Genomic DNA, 24046 nt, shown 5'->3' on the forward strand with positions numbered 1-24046 from the left:
TTTGTTCGAGCGATTTTCGACAGACCGCGTAAATCACGTAGTCGTATGAGTTTGAAAGAAATAGATAATCGTGGATAAAATTAAACGTCGTTCGATACACTCATAAATTTAGAAGACCGCAGGTGTTCGGTAGTGAAAATTCGTCGCCGGATAACAATCATTGGGGAAATCGGAGAGGGCGGGTAGGTATGAGCTGATGTGTTATTTGACCGAGGGGCTTCAGCTCCAGCAGAAATCGTTAACAAACACTAAACCGGAGCTCAAAGGATTTCAGCGCGTGTGATGTGTTGAAATCTGAGCTCTTGATGAATTCAATTCCATCAATTACGCGTAGCAAAGTGAATTTTAGTCCGATGCTTTCCCAGAATTAATTTGCACTCGATACAGGTGCCCAACTTCAGGTGGTAAAAAGTATCGACCGCAAAGGGGGGAAAAAAAAAACGAAGAACAGCAACGGGAAATGCCAACGATAAATATCTGATGTGAACCTCAAAAACAATACCGTCAAAAATAAACCGCTCCAAATTTTGAGTGTTGAAATTTTCGCGAATAAATTTTCGATTTCTTGTAAAACCATAAACGAAGATAAATTGTACAAACCTGTTCGATCGGTATGGGGGTTTGCAACAGAGGCGAGATCTCCGTCCCTTTCTACGCTTGGAAGGGATGGAATTTCGCGACATTAATTTTCCTGATTACCGCCGTCGCATTGATTATCTATCAACGAATGAACAAGGTAAATACCCTGAATTAATTACCTGCTTTTTCGACGATGTCATCATCGCGATTCCGATTGCCCGATACAAGGATATTTGCCGTTTGTCGCAGGGTTGATTTCATCGGAAAAAACCTGCAACGACATCAAAGCCGCACCACCACCACCACCACCACCACCGGTAGAGTGAGCGAATAATTATAACAAAATGGAGAAACGTGCGGACGCGAGGAAAAAAATTCACAACGCAACCGGCTCGAGTGATTATTTAATACCGCTAACTGAAATGAAACAAAGCGATTCGGGACGAAGTACAATCGGAGAATGTTACAACGCGAACAAAAAAAAACCCTCACGAAACGAACCTTGAAAAAATATAAATCCTCGACAACGTATAGGAAATTTCTCCATTTGTAAATTACATTCGAACCGCGGTGCGGGATGGTCGAAGGTACCGCAAATATTCACCTTTTCACGGGGTGGGCGATCGGCGAGGTTCATCAGCGATGTAAATCGATTCGTCGGACACCGGTTAATTCCATCGCAGGTAAATTCAACCCCGTCCAACGAACCGACGATCGAACAGACGTACGTTAGCTTAGCCCGGCCGTTCGAAGCTTGCGGGGTCCACCTGTCCGTGTCCATCTCCTCCGTACAGGTCCATGCATAAATCACTGTAGGATTTCGATCTTACCTTGTTTCTATGGTCCTCTCCTGGGAGCTATAGAACAATGTACTACTCCCGGGCATCGAGTGGCCACCATCCATCCGAAGCTTTCCACCCTCTGGATGTTAACGTGTATACGTTGTATGGTTATACGTTCCGCATCAATGACGAGATCAATAATGAAGCCCTCCGGAGACGCGGCGAAGGCATTTGATATGGTTATTCCGAAATTATTAGGGAAATCCTGTTGTGGTGAAACCGTGAATTCCATTTGAATATATATATATATATCTGAATAGAACGTAACGCGGTCATTATTCATCGAGCGAACTAAAATATTATCAGCGCGCAGATTTATGTCCTTTTCTGTTTCCCGTGAAAAAAAGACAAAAAAAAAACAACGACGAAAATTTGCAATTGGCACGATAAACTATAAACGTGTACAAAGGAATCTAGATGCAATCAAATTTCAGAGCGATCCACCAACCTCTTCGGGATCGAGCGAATGAAATTATTTAAAGATTTTTCATTCGGTGTCCAAGTACCGCCGCTCGTATCCGAGGACTGTGAAATGCTCGAGGAAGCGTGTAATACATCTTCCCGGAGATGGAACTCGCATCTGCAACATGCAACTCCGAGGTCCTGCTGCTGCTGTATTTTTTTTTTTTTCTTCTTTTTTTTTTTCTCTCTTCCCGACCCCTCCGTACCCCGTAACGCTGATAAATTCTACCCCTGGTGGCAGTTGTATTGAAATGAGGAGACAAGGAACTCGCGACACGTGGATATTTCACTCCTGGTAAACCGTCGCTCGGCTCGCGTCTGAGGAAAAGAAAATAATAGTACGGGAGCTACCGTGCGAGTAGGCGAAAAAGAGCTGATTGAACAAATTGAAATGTATAACCAATTTTAGTTGAAAACTACAGTGACCGAAAGAAGAATGAAAGCGGAACTACCGAGTAGTAGACGGATGGACACGAGCAGGATGCACTCCGCGATTTGTTTGGCGTATATATATCGACCGTGTCCATTACCGGCTGTTTTGCCAACTTCCTTTAAAAATCTTCCACCTTTCTCCCAGAGAATGGAGTCGACCCTCCTCGGCGCTATGAACTAATCCAGTCTATATCCTGTGTAACAAAATAAAAAATAATAATTTCACGTGAGATACGCAAGTTTTGGGATAATACGAGGACGGGTAGTGAATCGTTAGGTTTACGTAGGAATAAGTTTTTTTCTGGCGAGCCGAAACTTCGTCCTCGATATATTATTTCGGTCTCTCTGTTGAACGCGTATCTCGAAGCCCTTTCGCCAGACACTCGAAATTCGACGGGGGCTATACGGTTGAGTGAAGTGATTGGAAGATGGGACGGCAAAACGAGAAGAAAATCACGGAATATAAAACAGACAGCTCGGAAAGATTTCAACCCCTGATTGCCCCCTGAATTCACGAGTTCATTCGGCACAGAAAACTTTAGAACAAAGTAGGGAAAAAAGAACGTAACGAACGAAAGGAACGAATCTATACATATACATCCACGTGTATATATATGTATATGCCTCAAGTGTCCCAGTTTTCGAAGAACCTACGATCGAACCTTGAACCCGTTGCACTGGGGGTAGAAAACCGGTTATAATCGCGACGATTTTACGTGACGTATAACGGACCTACTTTTTCTTTATCATCGAGAAAATCGCCCTCTGAGTGGTACGAGTATTCGAAGTAGGTAAGGACCGTTCTTTTTATCGTACAACCTAATGTTCTCGATAATCGTGTGACATTTTCCGACGCCATCAAAGAAGGGAGTCGAGGAGCGTTCGATGAGCGCGAAACGGATGTTCCAGTATTTTCAACTAATTTTTCTTCCCGCTTTCTTTGTACCTCGTGTATATCCTTTGAACACGACGCGATGGAATCGAATCAATTCTGACGTCGCACAAAAGGCAGGGGCATGATTTACATATATGGATTTGAATCACCTACTTTACACTGACAAGCTGAGATTCCTTAATTTTAAATAAATTAGACAGTTAGTGAAAATCTCATTACCGCCACGCAAGCTTTGATGAAATCTCGCAGGTATATCGCGCAACGTCAGCTTCATTCAATTAATGGTATATAGGGTATATACGGGGATAAAATCCTAGGAGTCGGGGATATACGGACTAGACAATATAAAATGAAGCGCTTTATCGTAGGATATAAAATTCCCATTCAAGTACGCCTTGAAAATAATAATTGGATCGGGATTTTCACCGCACGTAAAGTAAATTTAATCCAATCAGAACTCCGTTGGGTGGAATATACAAATTTTCTGCGTTCTCGTACGAAAGTATAGAAAAAAAAGAAAAAAAAAGGAAAAAATGAATAAATAAAAAATGTATTGTAATCGAATCCGAAGAGTGAATTTTTCCGCAATCTGCTACGATCGGATGGGGTACCTAATTCTCGCGAAAAAATTATTAAAGAAACTTGATATTTTTCTTCTTTCTATACACCGTATAGCTTCGGCTGATCGTGCCCTCGGCTGAACGGAAAAATCTGTAACGGACTATACAAAACCAAGGTGGGAGATGGAAGTGGCAGGTGAACGGAGAGTTCTTAGACCAGATTCTATAGGAAACGAAATTCTCAATGCTATAGAAACGGAACTCGTTGCAGTCCCCAATGGCTTTTTGTGGAAAAAGAATTTTCATCCATAAACACGTTGAAGATATCGTTGTTTTTTTTTTTTTTTTAATACAATGGCACCCTGTTCGGTAGTTTTCGAAGGCTTACCAGAAATTTCACCTTTCGTCGGCGAACTTTGACTTTATTTTTCGCGAGTTTCGCCATCGTCCCTTCGAACAAAAGTGCTTCCGATGTAATCGTCATTCGTATGTATTGCAGGTAACCGAATGAAGCTTGAAGGACACCTTTGACCTTTTCGAGGTGAGGGTCCACTTGAGTCTTCAGTTCGGACCCGTTTCGGCGTGGGCTGGTACAAAGGATGTAAGTTATTATTAATCACATCTCTCCAGGGTGTTTGGTTGGCTGGGTTTCCGGAGTTCCGTTAATTAGAATTCATACATTTCAAGGGGTGCCGACGCCGCTAAGTGTATACACCGTATAGTTTGAAGGGTGCCGATTGTCACGCGCAACGGTCGCAATAATCAAGGGTAATTTCATAGCGAGATTAAATCGGTTATCGCTCGGAAGAAACACGTCTACCGTCCGAACAATAGGGTGATCTCCATAAATTCGCACTTGCAGCGCACGAGTAGGGCGAGGAGCGCGGCGGCAGAACGGAAAGGCAAGAGGCATGCGGACAATCGTTGTACCCCGATAAGAAAACACATTGCCTAGTCTCTACGAACATACTATACACACGGTAGGTACGTACTTAACACCTGAAACAATAAATAACCATGTGATAAACGCGTTTAATCTCGAAAGGATATCCCCTTTCAACGTAAAACTTATTGTTCCCCGTGTCAGTGGTACTCAAACAAAAGAGCAGATAATCCCCATGGAGTATGCGCTGGGGTGTTTCATTTTTGGACGATATTTTTTTTTCTTCCTACCCGGAAATGTAATATGTATTTCATATACAAGAAGAGGAATATCCCTGTTGGAGAAAAATTACAAATGAATCAGTGACTTAGCTCATCCGAAAATTCGATTTCCTGTTTAAATAACACAAAATTTTTGAAAACGAAATGAAAACTTTATTCCTCTGGTTCTTACCGAACACGATTTTCTCGGGGCTCAAAAGCGCGTTCGGATTACATTTTCATCCACGAATTTGCTTTCTATTTGGCCGAGCAATTGCGAATACTCTCGATACAATTTTTCGGTAAAACATCAACTGCTTACGATACTGCACTCGTCGATCTGTGCAGCTTCGTTTACCATTTCACGTAAAGTGCTTTTCACGGTATACACCGTATAGCTATGTACAACCCATTTTATTACTTCAAAACATATCCTGTCTGACGATGAATGCACCGCCGACTATTATCGCCCAAACTATCCTTTGTATCCCAAACGTAGTCGAGTTATATAACTGCACCGACGAACGACTCGGTAGCGAAATTCTAATATTTCATCCGAGCACCGCGTAGCTGCAGCGCGAGGGGGTGAGTCCTCAACCCCGTTCAAAGAGTTTCCTCGATAAGAAACGCTGGCGTGGTATCGTCGAGCTTTTTTCTTTTAATGGGGACATTCGTTTCAGAAATGGGAATCAACGAACGGAGTTCGAGCCTCGGATTCGGTTCATCGTGGAACGGAGATTTACATGGTCATTCTCTGTCATCTACGTGTATCGTAGCTAGGATGTAAAAGTAAAAGGGAAGAGTCGCTTTCGAACCATTCGCAGCGGTTTCGGCGGCCGCGTGGTTAACGTCGTGAAATGTTATTACCACTCGTGTGATTCATGCACGATCCTGTGCAGCGCAGCGATTTGGATCGCGGAACGTTTTCTTAAAACGTTTTCAGCGTACTTTTCTCGTCCAGTAAAGTTTCATTCAACGACATCTTTACTCGTAAGACACGAGTAACGGGATATAACGGATCCAATTACATTAGCATCCAGTATCAACCCGATTTGCACTTTGTGCCAGTACTGCCTTTGCATCTTAAGCTGGCGTCTACTAAAGAAGATGTCCTTGTTCCGATAAATATCCCCAACCGGATATCTTATATATCTGCGCCACTTTTATACCGGTATAAACGCCCGAGGAGTGGGAAAAATGATTTTCTTTAAATTCCGAGGCTTCGAAGAGCGCTCGAAATTCATTTCATCCGTAACGATTAATCGGCGAGAAATACCTGGCGTGGATTTAGACGCGGTATGAAGGGGACCTCGACAGCGAGGGTGGCGGTTAAATCATGTGCACGTATACATGCATCGTAATCTGTCAAACCGCAAAACCTGCGGTAACAAGCGAACGACTTAATGGCAACCACGGTGTGCTCGATGAAATTGATAAATGGGCACTCTAGCTCGCTCGCATCACCCTCCTACTCACGTCAAACTGCGCTAGTTGATGGACAATAATTTAATTCAACTTTCCGAGATATAAATTTTTCAGTGCTAGAGAGTAAGAAAGGAAGAGAGAGAAGAGAGAAAGAGGGGGAGAGAAAATGAAAAAAAATTTCTGACACGTTGAACTCGACTCAATCTTAGTTTAAAAATTATACACATCACGTGTACATTATTTTGGGTCCATTCCCCCTACGAGTTTGCGTCCAACGCGTAAGCAGAATTTGAATTATTCATTCACAGCTCGCCGAACCCCGGTACCGTAATATGTTACCTGGCACGCTGCACGTCACGATGATGAATGATCTTGATTGGCTCGTCGATTCGAGAAAGACATTTAACACCATCTAGTGCAGCTGACGGTAAGCGAACGCCGACACGGTGACAAAACCGCGCGTCGATATCTTTGGATCTGGATACGAGCGACTGTGGTCGAATGAATTTCTACCTTCTTTGCGGTAGTTGAAGAAAAAAGCAAACAAATAATTAATTGACAATTGTTCAAGTACGGACTGCCCTGTGCATCTTGTTTGTAACTTTTTTTTTTTTTTTTCATCTTTCCGAACATCTCTTGCGAATCGTGAAAAATCAGACGAATGGAAAATGAACGCGTTCGAACGATTTTGTTCCAAAAAGAAGTTTCTATAATGACTCCGAGGGTCCGATAGATACTTCTCTGCAACGCGCACTTCAACTATAGAAATGCCATCAATTTATTCAATGAAATTGCTGTAACGATCAGGATACGAATATAGTTTTTTTTTAACAAGACATTAAAAATATTCTCCAGTCAGCCTATAGACAGCTGCTATGGTATATTCCATATTTTACATGCACCGTTCGCACAAAATAATGTTTGCTGATCCGAAGGTTCAAACATGGTGAGAAAATTTACACAACTGTTCTACCAGACCAAAAACAAAAATATCATAAGCGTTCACCGTCTGTTAAAATAAGATCTAATACGGTCCTTGAAAAAAGTCAACAATGTTATAAGATAGTCGTCGAACAGAAAAAAAAAAATTAATAGGACGTGAAATATCGACGATTCAATGAGAACTATGGATTATAGTTGAAGAAAAATGATGTAATATTCGGAAAATCGGTCGTTACATACCGAAATAACGTAGTGGGTCCTAGAGTCTCCAGTTTTATTTGACGTATGAGACTATTCTCAACTCTAAACCGAAGAGTATTCTTCTAGCAAGAAAAAAAATCTTTGTCGCCCAAAACAAAAATGATGTTTGGTTGAGAAATCTTAATTATTTTGGAACCGAAATCACTTGTCTGTAAAAACTATCAGAAAGTGCCTTCGTTCGTAAGGAATTTGCAAAATCGCAACAGATTCAGCACTCCATTGGAATGCCTGATGCGTTTGCTTGATAATTGTCGTGCCCGATAAACGCTGATATATAAGAATAAGTATGCGTCTGTGTAACGTGTGGTTTGTACAGTATGCAATAACGCCAATTGCTCGGACTCAACAATTCTCAAACAATAAATTGAAACCAACTCAACTACGCTGTTGTCATTATAAATCTAAATACCGCCTGCTTGAACTCTTGTGGTCAGCATAATATGAACGGACGTTGAAACTATACAACTATTCCGCATGCCTGCGGATTTTGTTTTAAACGAATCACATTTATCATCATGTCATAAAATAATGATTACCCGAAAGCATGAGCGAAACAACTTTTACGGAACAAGTTATTCGGAATATTCAAGTAGGGAGAAGTTTGTCCCGAGGAACGCCCGCAGGTACGAAGAATTCAAATTTGGAAGCACAACGATTCGCCCGCTTATAAAGTGGCGCTAAAAAATACATCCGAATTACAGGAGGGTTTTGTAATTGGTATAAACGTCTTATGGCGAGAGTAATTGGGGTGTCGGTAATAAAACAAAAATGAGGATATACAGTTTGATCGAAAGTAATTTTCCTAAGCGTCGTTTGCATTATTCTAATGAGTTTAGTCGGAAATGTGTTCACAGCTCGTTAGTATGAATCGGCGACGGGCAACCCGGCGCCCTTAATCCACGACCACGCGGCTAACTACCTTATGTATTTGTATGCATATGGAATAATATACAGATATACAATTTTACCACATGACTGACTCAACTGAAATCCCACGCGCAACTTAACGTCATGCATCATAAAATATTCGCCTAATAATCCTAGAACAACGGACTAGGTATAATATTGACCATTTTAGATTAAGACAATTCGCCATTAACAATAAGTGCAATATCGTCGGAATCTATTTCCATGAAATATAGTAGTTTGGTCTAATTTTTCGGCCCTCCCTTTCCCCGATGTTCTCGTTCTACTTTCAATTTCCAAATGCCTTCAGTGATTTTTTGTAATACGCCACCCCCAAAGCGCGTCACAGAGGTACCCGAGTCGTTCGTAAGGCGGCAGCACGAACAAGGTTGAAAATTCATTTTCAGCATGCTGATATAAACCCTGATGGCAGCTAGTGGTGGCGTTTCTAAGCTGATGCGATGCGATGGATGCAGTGCGACTATCGACTGGACTGTCTCGCCCAATGAAAATCGTACAAGTCGTCAAGACGCCGTGACGTAATTAGTGACACGTTGGCAGTCGGTCTAGTCTGTCTTTTCGGCGACGGTGTTCGGTATTTTTTCTCACATTATAGTAAAAACTCAGTATTTATATTTTTAATGTAAAAAATGGGAATAAAGTCGGCTCAGTTACCGGCGTGGATTTGATAAAACTAAAGTCGCGGCCGAGTCTGTCGGATTCTTAAACCCAAACCAATCTGTCGGACGTTCGTTTCTCAATGCTCGACTCAATGCCCAGGACAGGCGGAGGCGCAATTCGGTATTCGTTGATCAAGGGGTGGGGAAAGATACGCAACCGTTTAAACCGGAGTTAGGGAGGGGCGGAAACCGAGTTAAAACGCAGCTGCTGTCAGTCACCTCGCGAACGCGGTGCGGTTTTGTTCTTCAAAGTATTGATGGAAGGGTGTCCGTCGGGATTTAATCTAAGACAGTGTTGTGTCGAGTTTTAAATCCGCGAAATTAAACTACACGTGATTGAATAGAAAAACACAAGACCATGTCGATGTCGTCGGACATGAGTTTAATGGACCTCCTATTCGACAGGGAGGATCCCATGCTCAAAGACACTATTAAACACGAGTCCGTTCTTATGGATGACGAATGTAGGGAAGACGCTATTGTGGTGAGTATAAAATTACGTTACGATAAAATTATTGTTTATCTTTCTCACACCGCGCGCCTTCTGTCAACGAATTAGGGGAGGATACCCCCTTCGAATCTACACTCTGCCTGAAATATTTATCGTCGTTTCATCCAATTGCTCGTTGAGTCACACTCCCAGTATAAATTATTCGAGTGTACCGATCCGCCTGCTGGTGATTCGAGTATACCCGGTAGATTGGAATGGAGAAACGGTATGTTACGGTACTTTTTAGTCAAGTATTCGATGGGACTCCGGATTCCAAGAGTACAGTCTGCGTTTCAAGAGAGCTCAAAACATTTCAGATATCACATCTGATTCAAGATACATTATCAAAACTTGTCTTACGCAATCACAACGAATCGCAAACACCGTATCTTTCGGTGCCCGTAACGCGTGCGTATTTCAAAATAATTTTACCGATAAACAGCGGTACATGAATTGGAAGTGAGTTATTTCTCTGAATGAGAAATCGAAAAAAACTTCTCTCCGGTATTCGAATTATGAGAAGAACATTAGGGTCCCAAAGTGGACCATGTGCACTTGGTATCCTTGTCAAAACAGCTTGTAACTAAAATAGAATATTCAGTCGCAACAACTTGCGCTAAATTTTAACTCTGCACTGTTAGACAAAGAGCTGGTTTTCGAACTTGACGGGTTTATAGCGATATTCAGCTGAGAGTACATGCCATATGGCAAGATTCTACTACACGTGCCCATCGGCGCCGGCAGTGCTACCGCTAGAAGCGTAGCCGCCATCTTGGTCCATCGACTATTAGCAATCGTATTTCATCGGTCGTAGTGTTATGCTGCTAAAATTAAAAAAACAAAACGATGATTATGAGGAACTATCTGTACCCGGCCTTCAGATTTACCTGATTCAAATTGTCGAATAAACGGCAATTTTTGATTTTTAATTTCGCGTGTCATGATGGGGGCGTAAGTTAATGGCTAGTAGATATTGTACTTTCACCTACACAAAACTGTGGAATAAGCAGACGCAGATTACATATGGTAAACTTTCCATGCGGCTGGTTGACTTGCCAAGAAACTCGTCCGCGAACCAGTACCACGATGCTAGTACCTTTTTCTCCGTTATAAACAATCATCTATAACTAGTTCATTCATTATTGGCGCACGTATGATGTGGACACAGTTGGATCTCATTGTTCTAACTAGTGTTGGCGTTAAATGTTGTAAATTATACCGAAGACTCGTTAGACAATAATGGTAATAAAACTAACATCATTTTGATAAATGTATCCGTAAGCAGATATGTAATAATAATAATAATGTAACTTTCTGTCGGAATTGCATAAGCGAGATGACAACGAAAAAAAAAAAAGATTACCATGAGTCAGATAAGATTCCGACCCTCGACCCATATCGACAACTATATAACACGACATGTGATCGAAAACCTACATCTATGGAGTCGCAGGAAAGGCATGGTATGAAATCATAGTGTATGAGATGAATGTTCTTGCATTATAAACCAGGATCGTAGGCTTTCTCTTAGGTTGACGGAGCTTCAACCTGCAGGGGTCCTCCGAAATCTAAATTACTTCGCCATACCGGATGACGCATTCGGCAAATATACGTCGTCAGCGTCAGCAAAGTGACGCGATGTTCGAAGAAAAAAACCGCAGTTGGGGTCACAGAGGAAAAGAAATTTTGTTGTTTACACCACAATCGAATTTCTGCTGCAGATCGCACTGCAATTTGTGGAGGGAATTTAAAAAACAATAAGAAGGAAAGAGCTCGCCGATCGTTGCATCATCCCCTGCGCAAATAACATTCAACCCCGTATCACTGTATTGTGCACCTTTGATGGATTTTTTTAAAAATAAAACAAGCATCAACGACGCAACTGAATACTGTACTTTAATTTTCATTAAAACTGATTGTGGTCCATATTTGAAAGGACGAGTTATATTCACGATACGTATAGAGGTATGTACGTAGGTATATACGAGTATATGTATGTGACGATGCAGATTGGCAACATTTTATTACAACTGCTACGAAATGTTGGCGAGTCGTGACCTAGTTGAAACTAGTCCCAGAGACTATTTCTTTCTTTATCTTTTTTTTATTTTTACGTTTCTGTTGTTCCTTTTTTCTTTTTTTATCAATATCGATAACGATCTTCGAACTAGAATGCAAACCGGAGATACCAAATAAACGGATGCTCGTGAAAATCGATAATTCGATATATACTTATGCACATATGCACACTTTATTGTACGGACGTTGAACGTGATTCATTCGTTGTTTGTTTCCGGAGATTTCTTATCGAAATTTACAAGTAGATTTACGGGGAACAACAATTGTCGGAGAAATCTATTTGCATTGCTTCTTCTATCTATAATTTCTTCAATGTGTTAGATACCAGCTTTCGTGCATTTTCAAAAAATCTTAAACCTCGTTCTCGCTCAGAAGAAGAATTAATTCGTTGCGATAAAAGTAGCCGAGCTCGCATCGATGGGTTTCGGAGACGAGTAATTACCAAAAAAAAAAGTCATTTCGACCCAGATGTTATAAAAATCATTCGGAACAGCCGTGTACGCGTTCTCATGACACGTACGATCCCCGAGCGCGTTCCTCACGACGTGCAGTAATTCTATTGAGGAAACATATGACCAACATTCCCGCAGCTGTTACATCACCGAGATTTCGTTCGTCATCATTAACTTTGTCCGCATCAGTTGCACTCGTTAGTATTTATTTTTATTTTTTTCGTCTACATAGTCAGAGCTGATCGTCTTATCGCGCGGCGTGTGACAATAATATGCTTACATATCGCTGGTGCGTTTGCGTGTAATGCGCCTTGACTGTATGATCCATTTTAATATATTAGAGTTGTATACATCCGCTAATTGTGCGGGCAACTTTATCTTCCACATAAAACATATGCACAAATAGCTCCAAGGAAATATGCGTCACATTGATACACGAAATGTACAAACGCGGGATACGCGAATGCGAAGACAAACCTTTTACTACAGCCGCATGTGAGTTTATTTGTGAGCGGCGTCTCGTATATGTATATGTATGTATGTACGTATGAATTCGGTTTTGGTGGGGGTTAAGATCCGTTATATCTTACGGGACCTTGTACCTGCGAATTTATAAATTCAAGCGGACGGAGTGGAGATTAATTTAAGTTTAATTAGTGTATATCTGCCACACGCTCGATTAATATTTGCGTGTATGTAGATACAACAGCCATTCCAAGGCATAAAATTATCCGAGGCATTGTTACCATTTATCTCACTCGTATAGATACGGAGCGAAGAACTCTTTATATCTGGTTCAGGTGAAGAACAATATTTTCGGAAGCACCGGAGCATTCGCCAATTAGAATATAACTACTCGTGAATTTTATTACATATACGGTGCGTTGCGTGGGCGCTCTTGAAAGAGGGTCAAGAAAATCATAAATATACTCACATGCGAAACCGGTCGACGCTCGTTCATCGAGAGATGTTACCTCGGACGTATCTTCTTCACGGTCCTTCTCTCCGCACATCACTCGATTTTCTTAGAAAGTCCCCTCTGTACGCTGTGGATGCCGGGGAATGAAAATTGAATTATTTTTTTGCTCGGCTGCAGCCGCGTCTCGTACACGTCTATGTCTTGTCTCTTTCGCTTCCGCGTGCAGACCTATAGCTCTTGTTATTTTCTCCGGTGACGCCTCGGGATTTCCCTGCGAAGCTCGTCCCGACACTCCATCGTAATCTCTAGCCGTTTGATATTCTCTTCATTCGCTCTGCACTGTGCGTTCCGCACTATTTGCGAACTTTTTCGCTGGGTATTCAAATATCATGCAAAAATTATGCTCGAATTCATTATCTTTAATGCAAAATTAAGGCGAAACGATGAACTACGAGGACTGCGAACGGAAGAAACATCCTCGATTCCGTTGAAGACTTCATTAAACGCTCTGAAAAGCACGGGGAACACATAGGCTAAGGAGTCGATCCCGGTATACCTACGCGAAATTTTACCAAACAAAATTATCCTTAATGCCGATCCACGTTGTATAATCCACGTTCATAATACTCCGTACCATTGGATAACTTCGTTAAGATAATCAATTTTCCAGCCCGTTTGCCCGGCCTAGTTAACAAAATTTAATCTCATATTACGTGATCATCAGCTCGCGAACAAGAAAACTGATTTCCAAGGCTGTTGCTACCTGCGGTAGGCATCTTACGCTCACGATCGGTGATAAGAAATATGTGCATATATGTTCAGTCGTTATGTTTTTTTTTTTTTCCCGCCTAGGCATACATCAGAAATGTACAGGCTCGAACTCGGACTTGAACCTCGCAGTGCGCGCAGCAGCGACGTGTATCGTATAAAAATGCGTACATCATGTGAGCCACCGTTGAACGGTTTCAATCTCGGTTACAATCGTTCCTACTGTATATTTTCACAAAATGATCCGCTTTTTCATTTTACACGCTCTTCCGGAACTCTCCTAAATTTCTCCTGCAGCTGTACAAACTATTCATCGAGGCGTGAAGCTAGCCTCCCCCTGTACACCAACCGCAGAGTTTCCTGTGTTAATTTTATCGTGAAAATATGAAATTCGCGATGTTTTCTAATCGTTTACCTCCTGAATCCTGAATTTCCACACGTATAGCTACTTCAACTCTACCCTAATTATTTGTCACGTTAGCACAAACTGCGGTGCGACTGTAAATTTCAAATTGATCGTCTTGCGAGCGCGATATATTCCCATAGGTAGGCAGACAATATCTCCGTTGACCCGTGACTTATAGGTAGGACTTTTCAATACGATAACCGGTTCACTGGTTCCGTCGTACCGAGAAGAAATTAGTGCCAAAATAGAAAATATCGCTCTACTTTTTTCTTGCGGGGTGTGCCAACCGGGCGTTAAAAGACTCGGGGCCGCTTATCATCTTTCCGCATCCCTAAGCCTGCAACGCGCGTCAATAATAATTCTGTATGTAGGTCCGCACGAATCGATATTAATAACGTAGCCGTGGTAGAGTTTTCATTCTCCCTCGTCGGCTGCATATCTCAGGCATTTACTCGATATCGATGATTTATTAAAGAATTTTCATAACGGAATGGTGTTTCGAACATTGAATAGCCACGAAACGTCGATCTCTGTCTGATATTGAAAGCGAAGGTGAATAATCAATTGGAATGACCTCACGTTAAACAGCAATCTCGATTGATTTTCTTCCAGACAGAAGAATGGCCGACCAATCCGGACGACTTTCTGGACTCTATATTCAAACTGGACAATCAGTTCAACCTTATCGACAGCGACCTGGTCGCGATTCCCTCCTCGTCGTCGGACAGCGGCCTTTCCAGCGCGCTGAGTTCTTGCGAACAACAGCTGAGCCCCCTTTTACCCATCGAAGATGACCAGGTGGAATTCAACTCGGATTTGAACAGCCCCCAGGAATTCGTCGACTTCGATACCCTGGGGAGTCCGAATCAATCTTCGGAATTCAGCCCCGAAAGTCCGATCGACAGCCCCATCCGTTCGGTGATGAGTTCGAACGTGGGATCTCCTGGAACAGACGCCACCGAAGAAATGGACTTCGAACATACCTTGGTAAACGTTGTCGACCCTAATTCCGTCGATGATGCAACTTCGCAGGAAGCCCATATCGTCGAACCACCGCAGCAGCAGCAACAGCAAATCGTAAACTTCAGTGAGTGGTTGATTCTCTCTAAAAATTAAATTTCAGAAAATATCAAAACCAACGAATGCTCCGATTATATTCTCGGATTCGAATCGAATGTCTCTCGCATCCTACAGAGACGCGAACATGTTCTCCGAGCGGGGAGAAAGCTCTGTCCCGATACAGAAGAGCACACGTACGATAAATCGCGTATTTCAGGACTCGGCGAAGCAAAAGCCTGCAGCGAATGCCTTTGGGGCAAATTAACTTGACAGATGATGCGTCATCGCTGTATAAATTCCTTGCGGAGTGTACGGCGCCTCGTTTTATACGGCGGAGTGATGTAATATCTTGAGCCGGGTTCACGTCTCCCCTGACCTCGTTTACTTTCTTTGCATGTTCGGGACGCGGAATATTCATCATCATTTATTAGATTCTTCGAGACTGCTGGTCGCCAATTTGTTGTGCCCCGACCGTTTTGTATTTATTCAAATTTTTACGGACTCGTCGCGAGTGACTTAAAAACTGATTCTGGAACATTATTCGCATGATACGTCTTTCTTAACGATGAACGAATTGTTACTGTTACAGACGTAGTGGCCCAGCATCGGCCTGAAATACCTCCAGAGGCGACAATCAATCTCCGTAACCTTCAGAGTAACAAACGTAACAACATTAGACAATTAATTCGAGTGACGCCGGTCGGTTCAGGTAATCCAAGATCGATACTCCTCCCCGTCAGTTTGAAGGACATGAAGGAAGTCCGAACGATTAAAATAATCAACGCGGCGCAAGCCAGGAATCTAAAGGGTCTCAAGATCAACCAAGGCAACGTAATAAGCAAACCCCTCTCGGTGAGTCAAATTTCAAAAAACAAGACAAAACTGATAATCGGCAAACCGAGTCGCGGACGTACAAATTTCATAGTGTCCGATGTATTTGAAAGTAACTCGTTTTCGTCATTCGATCTGTTTCAACAGGTGAACATAAAACACGACGATTCGGGCAGCGAAAAGGGTGGAATTTCGAGCGACGAAGTATCGGAAACGGAATCCCCCTACCCGAGACTAAAGTTGAACACGGAAGAGAAACGTCTGCTGCAAAAAGAAGGAATCACTCTGCCGTCTCATTACCCATTAACAAAGCACGAGGAACGCGAGTTAAAACGAATCCGACGTAAAATCCGCAACAAGATTTCCGCCCAAGACTCGCGAAAAAGGAAAAAGGAGTACGTCGACGGGCTAGAAGACAGAGTAAAACAGTGCACCGAAGAGAACATGACTCTTCTGAAACGCATAAAGGCATTGCAGAGCCAAAACCAGAGTCTAGCCGGACAACTTAAAAGGCTACAGACGCTCATACAAAATAGTAACAAGAGCGCACAGCCTGCGACTTGTCTTATGGTTCTGCTGCTCTCTCTAGCCTTGGTCGCTGTGCCAAATCTTCGCCCGCATTCGCACGCCAGCAACAACAATGAGCTTGTACAGGAACAGGAGCAGTCGGAAAAAATGCCCCCACTTGCAGGTAATTTGAATTCATTCACTCGCTCACTGTGTTCTGTCCGTTGCCATTATTTCATTAAAACACGCTCCTCGACCCTATCCCTCCAAGGCGTAAATGAATATCAAACACGAAAAAAAAAAAAATACCCGAAAAGGAAACTAGTTTTTCCTGAACTTCTGTTTCGGCGGTGACTGCCGGAATCAGAAAAAGAATGTCGTTTCTTCGGAGTTTCATTATAAAAGTCTACTAGGTTTAGATGGTTCACGGTCAAAGTCATGTGATTATACCTTCTCGACGGGCGATGTTTCCTCACGGTCCCGGCCATGGTTTGGTTCACGTAGCGTTTCTTCCCCTCCGTCTCTCAACGATTGGATGGATCTAGCGTTGGGTTGCTCCGGGACATTGACCCCGACGAGATTGTGAAAGGCAGAACTGAAACATGAAGCGCACTTCTTTTTCTCCTGGATGGTCCTTTTACTTTTAGTCTATATAACTCCTATGGGATCGCGGTCAGAGTTTGGAAGCATGAAAAATTATCCTCGCAAGATTTCAGCGACGCTCGTTGCTCTTCGGATTAATGGATTTGAGTCGCTAAAAAATCACGGTACGATGCGGACTTTGGGATGTAGTACGATCAAATGAAGATGAGGTAGATTTTCACCGTAACTCGACTACACATCGCGACTTTTTATCAGTTAAAATTACTTGATACGGTCGGAAATTATCGATTGGCGTCGATCGTAGCTGATATCAAACCCGCTAATTTATAACAGTGATAATTACCAGCGATGGGGAGAAAGGAGTAGAAATTATTGACACCGTTTCAGTGCATCGTAAATTATTCTTCGTCTGCGTTTTGCTGCTCCTGTTTTATGAACTCGGATCTCAAGTGTTCGTCGCTATAGACCGGCAAATTTCGCCGAGTATTAATGACGCCGAAGAGAAGGGGAAAGAGAGACGTCAACTATACAGATATACGGCGTTTTGTACAAGGAGATAGCGTTACAGTGAAAGTAACCTAGAAATATTATTTTACCGATTAGTCGTCAACCCGTTATGGTATCCCGATTCAGCAACTTTGTTCGTTTCCATGAAAAAAATTTTACGCATCAGAATTTTTTGCGCATAAAAGAAATCACCCGTAGAAGGTGGTGATATTCGTCTGCTGAACTACAATTTGGAAAGCTTCCAATGTGGGCGGAAAACTATGGGATATTTCGAGGAATATCTGTTTCATAAATAAAAAGCTGTAAAATCTGAAACCGTGCATACGCATGAGTCTTTGAGCATTGAAACTAGCCAGTTATTTACGGCTGTCGGAAGACACCAGATAACATATCATCGGTTTCCTCCTATTGTAGGTCGTAGTCTTATCACAGTCATCGGCGCGTTTCTGTCCTCACGTTCTGTGTACGAATTGCTCACGAATCAAATAGTCGATACAAACAGGAATTTCACGCACCCTTGGCATCTAATTTGATTCGCGACGTCGCCTCGATCCACCTATTTCCTATCGAGATTTTATCGGTCATTTGTGAATTTCTGCCACGTCTCAATCTGCGAATGGCTCACTTTGAAAAGAAATAAACCTACTATGGAGGGAACTAACAAGCACAGCGGAGTAATTTAAAATATAATAGCTACCGGTCATAGTTGTTTACTTGCAACTTGAATCGTGAACTGAACATTGAAACCGCTGTGACGCCGAGGCGGAGGACCCACCCGCGAATGTAACGCGCAGTTACTTATTGCGGAACAAAGTTCATTGACTCGTTAGACGACAAGAATTTTTATTTCCACCGGCGATCGGCCCTAAAGAGCTAAACTCAGACATTCGGATATAACTACTTTATTATTCCTGGCACAACTCCATCATCGAGCCGAAAACATTGACACGACTCCGTTGACATAATTTGACTTAATTGAAATTTGTTCTTTGAGAGGGGAATTTCGAAGATTCAGTTACGTAACTTTCCAATATTCTATCACGATGGCCTCTCTATGCACTTTCCTGAGCTATCAAATGAGGAAAAAACTTAGTCAGGGATCGCTCCGTGTTACTGTGTTCAAATTTGTATACAAATTATATGACGATAGTTAATAGATAGACGGATTTTATCTCAAATAAATAGTCCGGGTTAAATGCCAGGTTATCGTGTTTCATTTTCCACAAGTTTTATCCGTACAGAGTTAAATTAAGGCGAATAGAGACATGCGTTTGTAAAACATTTTAGCGAAATTAAATACCGACCATGAAACTGGAACTGAAACGTATTTCAATTCGACTTCATTCAACTCGAGATTCATGAGCATATTTTTGCTCGGTAACCACAGTGTAAGGTGACTCGATTTGACGATCTTGCAACAAACCTCAGTACATTCATTCATTGTCAGTTGAATTAAAAACAAGATGTGAGACGACTAAGGTTTCGATCCTCAACAGTCACGAAAACTCCGATCGGCATCAATAAAGATATCGCAGTTGCAAAGCAAACCCATTGCAAAGCCATGGCTTTGACTAGTGATTAGAAAAATTCTTCATGCTAATCGACCGTCACAGAGTTCATGTCACTTTGCCAGTAATGAACAAGAAATCAAAGAAAATAATAATCAAAGTACCAAAGAACTCCAGATGTGACTAATAGGATGTATAGGTACACAAATATATCGCAATTATCGAAGTCCCACGGTGAAAAAAAGCGCGGCGGCCCCGTTTCGTTGAAGCTTCTTTTTCCTTTAGCTAAAATTTAGTTTTGAATCGACATCGCATTGATTTTTAGAAGATATTGGAGTATCAGTAAACGGTAGCCATACAAACTCACTAAGTACCGATACATATATACCGCGACCTCAAGCCACTCAAGCATTCGCCAGTCGTCTCTCTCTGGTATTTTGTCACTTCGTATCATTCGGAAAAACTATAGCGACATACACCTGTTTTTTTTTTCGCAATCCATTCATCTACAATTATACATGCATCGCTCATTACTGCAAGCGATGTTTTACCCAAATGACCCTAATATGATGATAATTATTGCATCTACAATCAATAATCACGCAAATGACGCATTGCAATTAAGCCAAAACGGTAACAAGTGCGGATTTACCACTATCTGTAATGATATTATTATATTGATTTGACGATAACGGTACGGGAACAAGGTCTGAAATCGTCAGTGTAACACTGTTACCTTGGTATCTGACAGCGTATCCAAAATTTTGTTCATACTATACGGACCTTGAATTTCGAGAGATAAGATCCGCCGACATAGTTAAATCTGGTACAGCTATTATCAGAATTTCTGGATATTTGAAATTCAGAACTCACCTAACGCGGTTTCTCCTCCTTGAATTGCAGGACGATCACGCAGCCTGCTATACACGAAGCAACTGTTGGGCGAAGATCTCCAGCAGTGCGGGGAAGAACTCCTCCAGGAAGTTGAGGGACTATTGGACCACGACTACAGTCCAATCGTTGCGGTTCCAGCCCATAAACGTCCACGTTTAGACCCAGATTCCGTGGCGAAACAAACTTCGCCTTACGACTACGTCGGCGGTACCCTGGGCCAGGGTTCAGATTTCCTGGAGGTAAAGGCGTCGAGACGTTTCATAGAACCACCCCTGGACGATGTATGGCCCCCGCCAAAACCGGGCGGTGAAGTTGCGACGAAAATAGTTGACAAACTTGAAGCTTTGACGAATGAATTGAAAATCAATATCTCAGACGCCGACGGGACAAGAACTGTGTTGCTAAAAGTACCGCAGGAGCAATGAGGATTGCATACTTGAGGAAGGGGAAGCGATACTGATTAACAATTTCAATGGGTATATTTTAATTGTTTTTTAAGTTTTGACGAGAAGCTAAGCTCGTGAGATCGTTGCGCGAGAAGTGGTCTGTGGCCGGGGCACAGAGTCGCTGCTTGATTCGTGCGATAGGATTTTAAAATTACCTTGTTATTCTGAGGACTAAAAGTTGTGGAAAATGGCGTTGGGTGTTCAATTCTTACCTCGCGAGGAATCCAACGCCAGACAGTTTCCACTCACGGAATTATTCGGGTATGATTCATCTGTCCTAATGTACCCCACTACGCTCTTGCTATGCTAATTAACTAGTAGCAGCGATTCTGCAGTCTTCCATAACTTCCAGCACACAGAGTTTTATCGTCGCCGCATTTACCTGAAAAAAAAATTTAATCGTGTCATCCATATATTTTCGTAATCCGTAGATATTGAATATACGCGAAATTGGAAAAGAAGTTCTTAGTTTTAGTGAACAAGCGATTCTCATCTCTAATCTGAGTTTTTTTATAATTCTAATCACCTGACCATATTCATGGTAATTCATTAACGATTACTCTATTGCTTGTCAAATTCGCTGCATTATCGGGAATTTTTTCCTCGTTTTTATGTTCAGTGCACGCAATCACATGTATTGAAAATAGTTAAAAAAAAAACTGGTTTCTGCCGAGTAGAAGCAATATTTTTCTTGTTTCTATTCTCATCAAATCGAAAGTAAAAACGAATAATAGCAAAAATTTCTGGCTGTCTGAAAAGCTAAATGAACTCATTGGCCAGCGATCGGCCTTCGTTTTGAAAGATATGTGTTTATCGGTGATATATTCCCTTCGGAAACACATCGCCTAATATATTTCAAAACGAAGATCACCACGATTATGTTCAAATCCAATGATAAAATTGCTTTTACAACGAAGCTGATTGTCACTAGAAATAGAAAACTTAGATCGATTATTATACATTTTACGATTCAACTATTCACGCATCTATGCACACCTGTCATAATTTCATGAAAAACTTATAGAACTGTCTTGTGTCTTCATTTCCATATTGTTTTTGTAAATATTCAAACATATTTAGAACTTAGAGAAATTAATGATATCGAAGCACTACTTTAGTTTATAATATTAACTTGAATGTTAAACGATGTACACGGATTTTATTTGGACGTATACAAATAAGTATATATGTATGTAAAATATCTATCAGAGAATGATATTACTGTTATGGTTATGAGTGTTAATTTTTGTTTGGACAATGGGATTATGTAATTCTATATCAATCTATAATTTTATTCCGCGCCCTTGAATATTACGTTATTAAAGATTATACGAGAAGGGAAGGTGTCCCCGGCTTCGATATGTAGGTACATTATGATGTGATTATCGTTATTTTGCTATGATAAAACCGATGAATTACGTGTGCATTCGAACACGTACATTCAAAAGTTAAGACTGTTTCGATACTACATTTGTTCACACTTGTTCAAAATGCAAATTTATAGGGAAATTCACCATTTCATTTCTGTTCACTAGCCGATTTCAAACATAATATAGACTATATTTTACTTACTCTACTTTATTATAAGAAATCGAAAGATATATTACATATTAAATATATGTACATGTTATAAGATGTATGTGACACGTTGCCATTTTCATTAAACACATATCCCTCTGGCCTGGGAAAAGGGTGTCGTTTTCGGTATTAGTAACGCTAACAGAACGGAGTCGAGCTTAAAGAAAATGGCAGCGATGAATACGAATTGTAAATAAAATGAATGAACAATATATATATATAGATATATATATTATATTACGTTTACCTTTTGATGGTACTTAGTCCTCGCAGACAAAAATATACAGCGAAGAAATAGGATATACCTAGGCAGTCTATTGGTTTGTTTTTGGTGAACGGTCAATAAACCCTAGTTCGCACTTCAGCTATACATCATACCTAGAGAGTAAAAATTAAAATTTATACGGACATACTTCACAACCGAGTGTCTGATATTACGTCTCTTTAATAAATGTATCAACAGAAATCGATACACTTAAGATCATCATCATACATTCCTATACTTGTAAAAGTTATTACAAAAATAGATTAACATTCTATTTTTGCACCTAATGGCGGGGGGATGTAGTTTAACACACTCTGAATTAGATAATATAAGATGCGTGTAGAAATATTACTATGAATAAAGTTAATGCAAATTAAATATTTCGGTTGAATTCGAAATCTATGCAAATCCGCTCTATCCGTTTTATCTAATGCATTTTTCACTTTTTATCATGTTACTTGATTTAAATCCTTGAATTTCGCGAAAAACTCGAGATCCAAAAATCGACGATCAATTCCACTGCTATTATCGAATTCAGCCAATAGCTTTCTAAGAGCCTTCGCACATATTCTATTTTTCTTTTAATCTTGCGCCACAATCATTTCAAGACGCGATCTTTCTAAATCTTTCTGCATCTTGCGATGCCTTCGCCACAGTTCATGGCTCGTTTTTAAGAAAAATTATACACATGTTCCTATTCCTTCTCGCGACAAATCTCCAGTCTATTTTGTCACCGAATATTTAAACAAATTGTCAAGCAGAATCAAGCTACGCTCCACATGTGGTAGCCTGCAGTCAGGCACCTTTCGAGGAGGTGGGGGATCCACCAGAAAATCATTCAACTCATATCATCGAGCAATGTGCTATTCATCGATGACTCAATTCTGCTATTATATATGTGTAGAATTTTTTACCCGTTTCTCGTTGAAGACATTTCCGTTACGGATGCAGCCCCTGCAGTCGAATCAGTTGCGTCTGTTCAGATTTCTAGATCTTATAAGGCGCTCACCTGTACGCGTCGACTGCACGGAACAGAATGAAACGTAGAAACATCCGGTCTGGACTTCCCCCGATATAAATTGCAGATCGTGGACGCACGACCGGTGATTATGTTATGGCGTCGTTGTTATTGCGATATTATCTAGATTCAGAGAACCGGCTCACTTATCAAATCCCGTTGATGTCACGAGATTGCTATTGTGCATTGAATTTTGTTTCAGTGCGAAAAAAAAATTCTCGACACGTACAATATAAAAGTACCTCATAAGTCCGAGTGACCGGCGAGTGCTAGAAATTATTACCGTGCGTGATCGATCGAACTTTCATTTTCATTAGAATATTATCGCGAAAATTGGACTACGCGCGAACCCGCTGCACACCTTTTTCTCTTACCTTTTCGCTCCCCCGCCGCTCAACCCTTTTCCCTTTCCACCTTGTCGAGTGGCGACTAAACGTAAATACAACGAAGGAGAGTCAAGGCAGGTTGATCAGGTACAACCTGCTATATGAACGGGACTTGCAGTTCCGCGTCTTAACCGCACGTCTTTCTTCACTAAATATTCAGTGATTTCTCTTCCAATAATTCCCATAAATTCCAAGACTTCGAA

At 41.4% G+C, this 24046-nt stretch overlaps 1 protein-coding gene and 3 long non-coding RNA genes across 5 annotated transcripts; 3 read left to right on the forward strand and 1 right to left on the reverse strand.

The window, feature by feature from the left end:
• The first annotated feature begins 462 nt into the window (after positions 1-462).
• Positions 463-7410, forward strand: LOC125499722. The gene is made up of 5 exons (XR_007276703.1): positions 463-736; positions 829-1262; positions 4270-4371; positions 4458-4538; positions 4633-7410. It is a non-coding gene; the product is annotated as an uncharacterized LOC125499722 (long non-coding RNA).
• Positions 2069-14998, reverse strand: LOC125499724. The gene is made up of 4 exons (XR_007276706.1): positions 13083-14998; positions 4159-4357; positions 2336-2509; positions 2069-2201 (listed from the first exon to the last, which is right to left on the reverse strand). It is a non-coding gene; the product is annotated as an uncharacterized LOC125499724 (long non-coding RNA).
• On the forward strand, positions 8942-22817 carry LOC105686098 (cyclic AMP response element-binding protein A-like). The gene is made up of 5 exons (XM_012400709.3): positions 8942-9611; positions 14854-15328; positions 15890-16152; positions 16279-16822; positions 20160-22817. The coding sequence occupies exons 1-5, from the start codon at positions 9486-9488 to the stop codon at positions 20573-20575; spliced, it is 1824 nt and encodes a 607-aa protein (XP_012256132.1). The 5' UTR covers positions 8942-9485; the 3' UTR covers positions 20576-22817.
• Positions 9618-11504, forward strand: LOC125499723. 2 transcript variants are annotated; one of them, XR_007276705.1, is made up of 3 exons: positions 9618-10859; positions 10950-11080; positions 11137-11504. It is a non-coding gene; the product is annotated as an uncharacterized LOC125499723 (long non-coding RNA). The 2 variants fall into 2 exon arrangements; XR_007276704.1 differs by having other exon boundaries at positions 10950-11504.
• Positions 22818-24046: the final 1229 nt, after the last annotated feature.

The sequence above is a fragment of the Athalia rosae genome, chromosome 1 (genome assembly GCF_917208135.1).
Source record: "Athalia rosae chromosome 1, iyAthRosa1.1, whole genome shotgun sequence".
NCBI classification, from domain to species: domain Eukaryota; kingdom Metazoa; phylum Arthropoda; class Insecta; order Hymenoptera; family Athaliidae; genus Athalia; species Athalia rosae.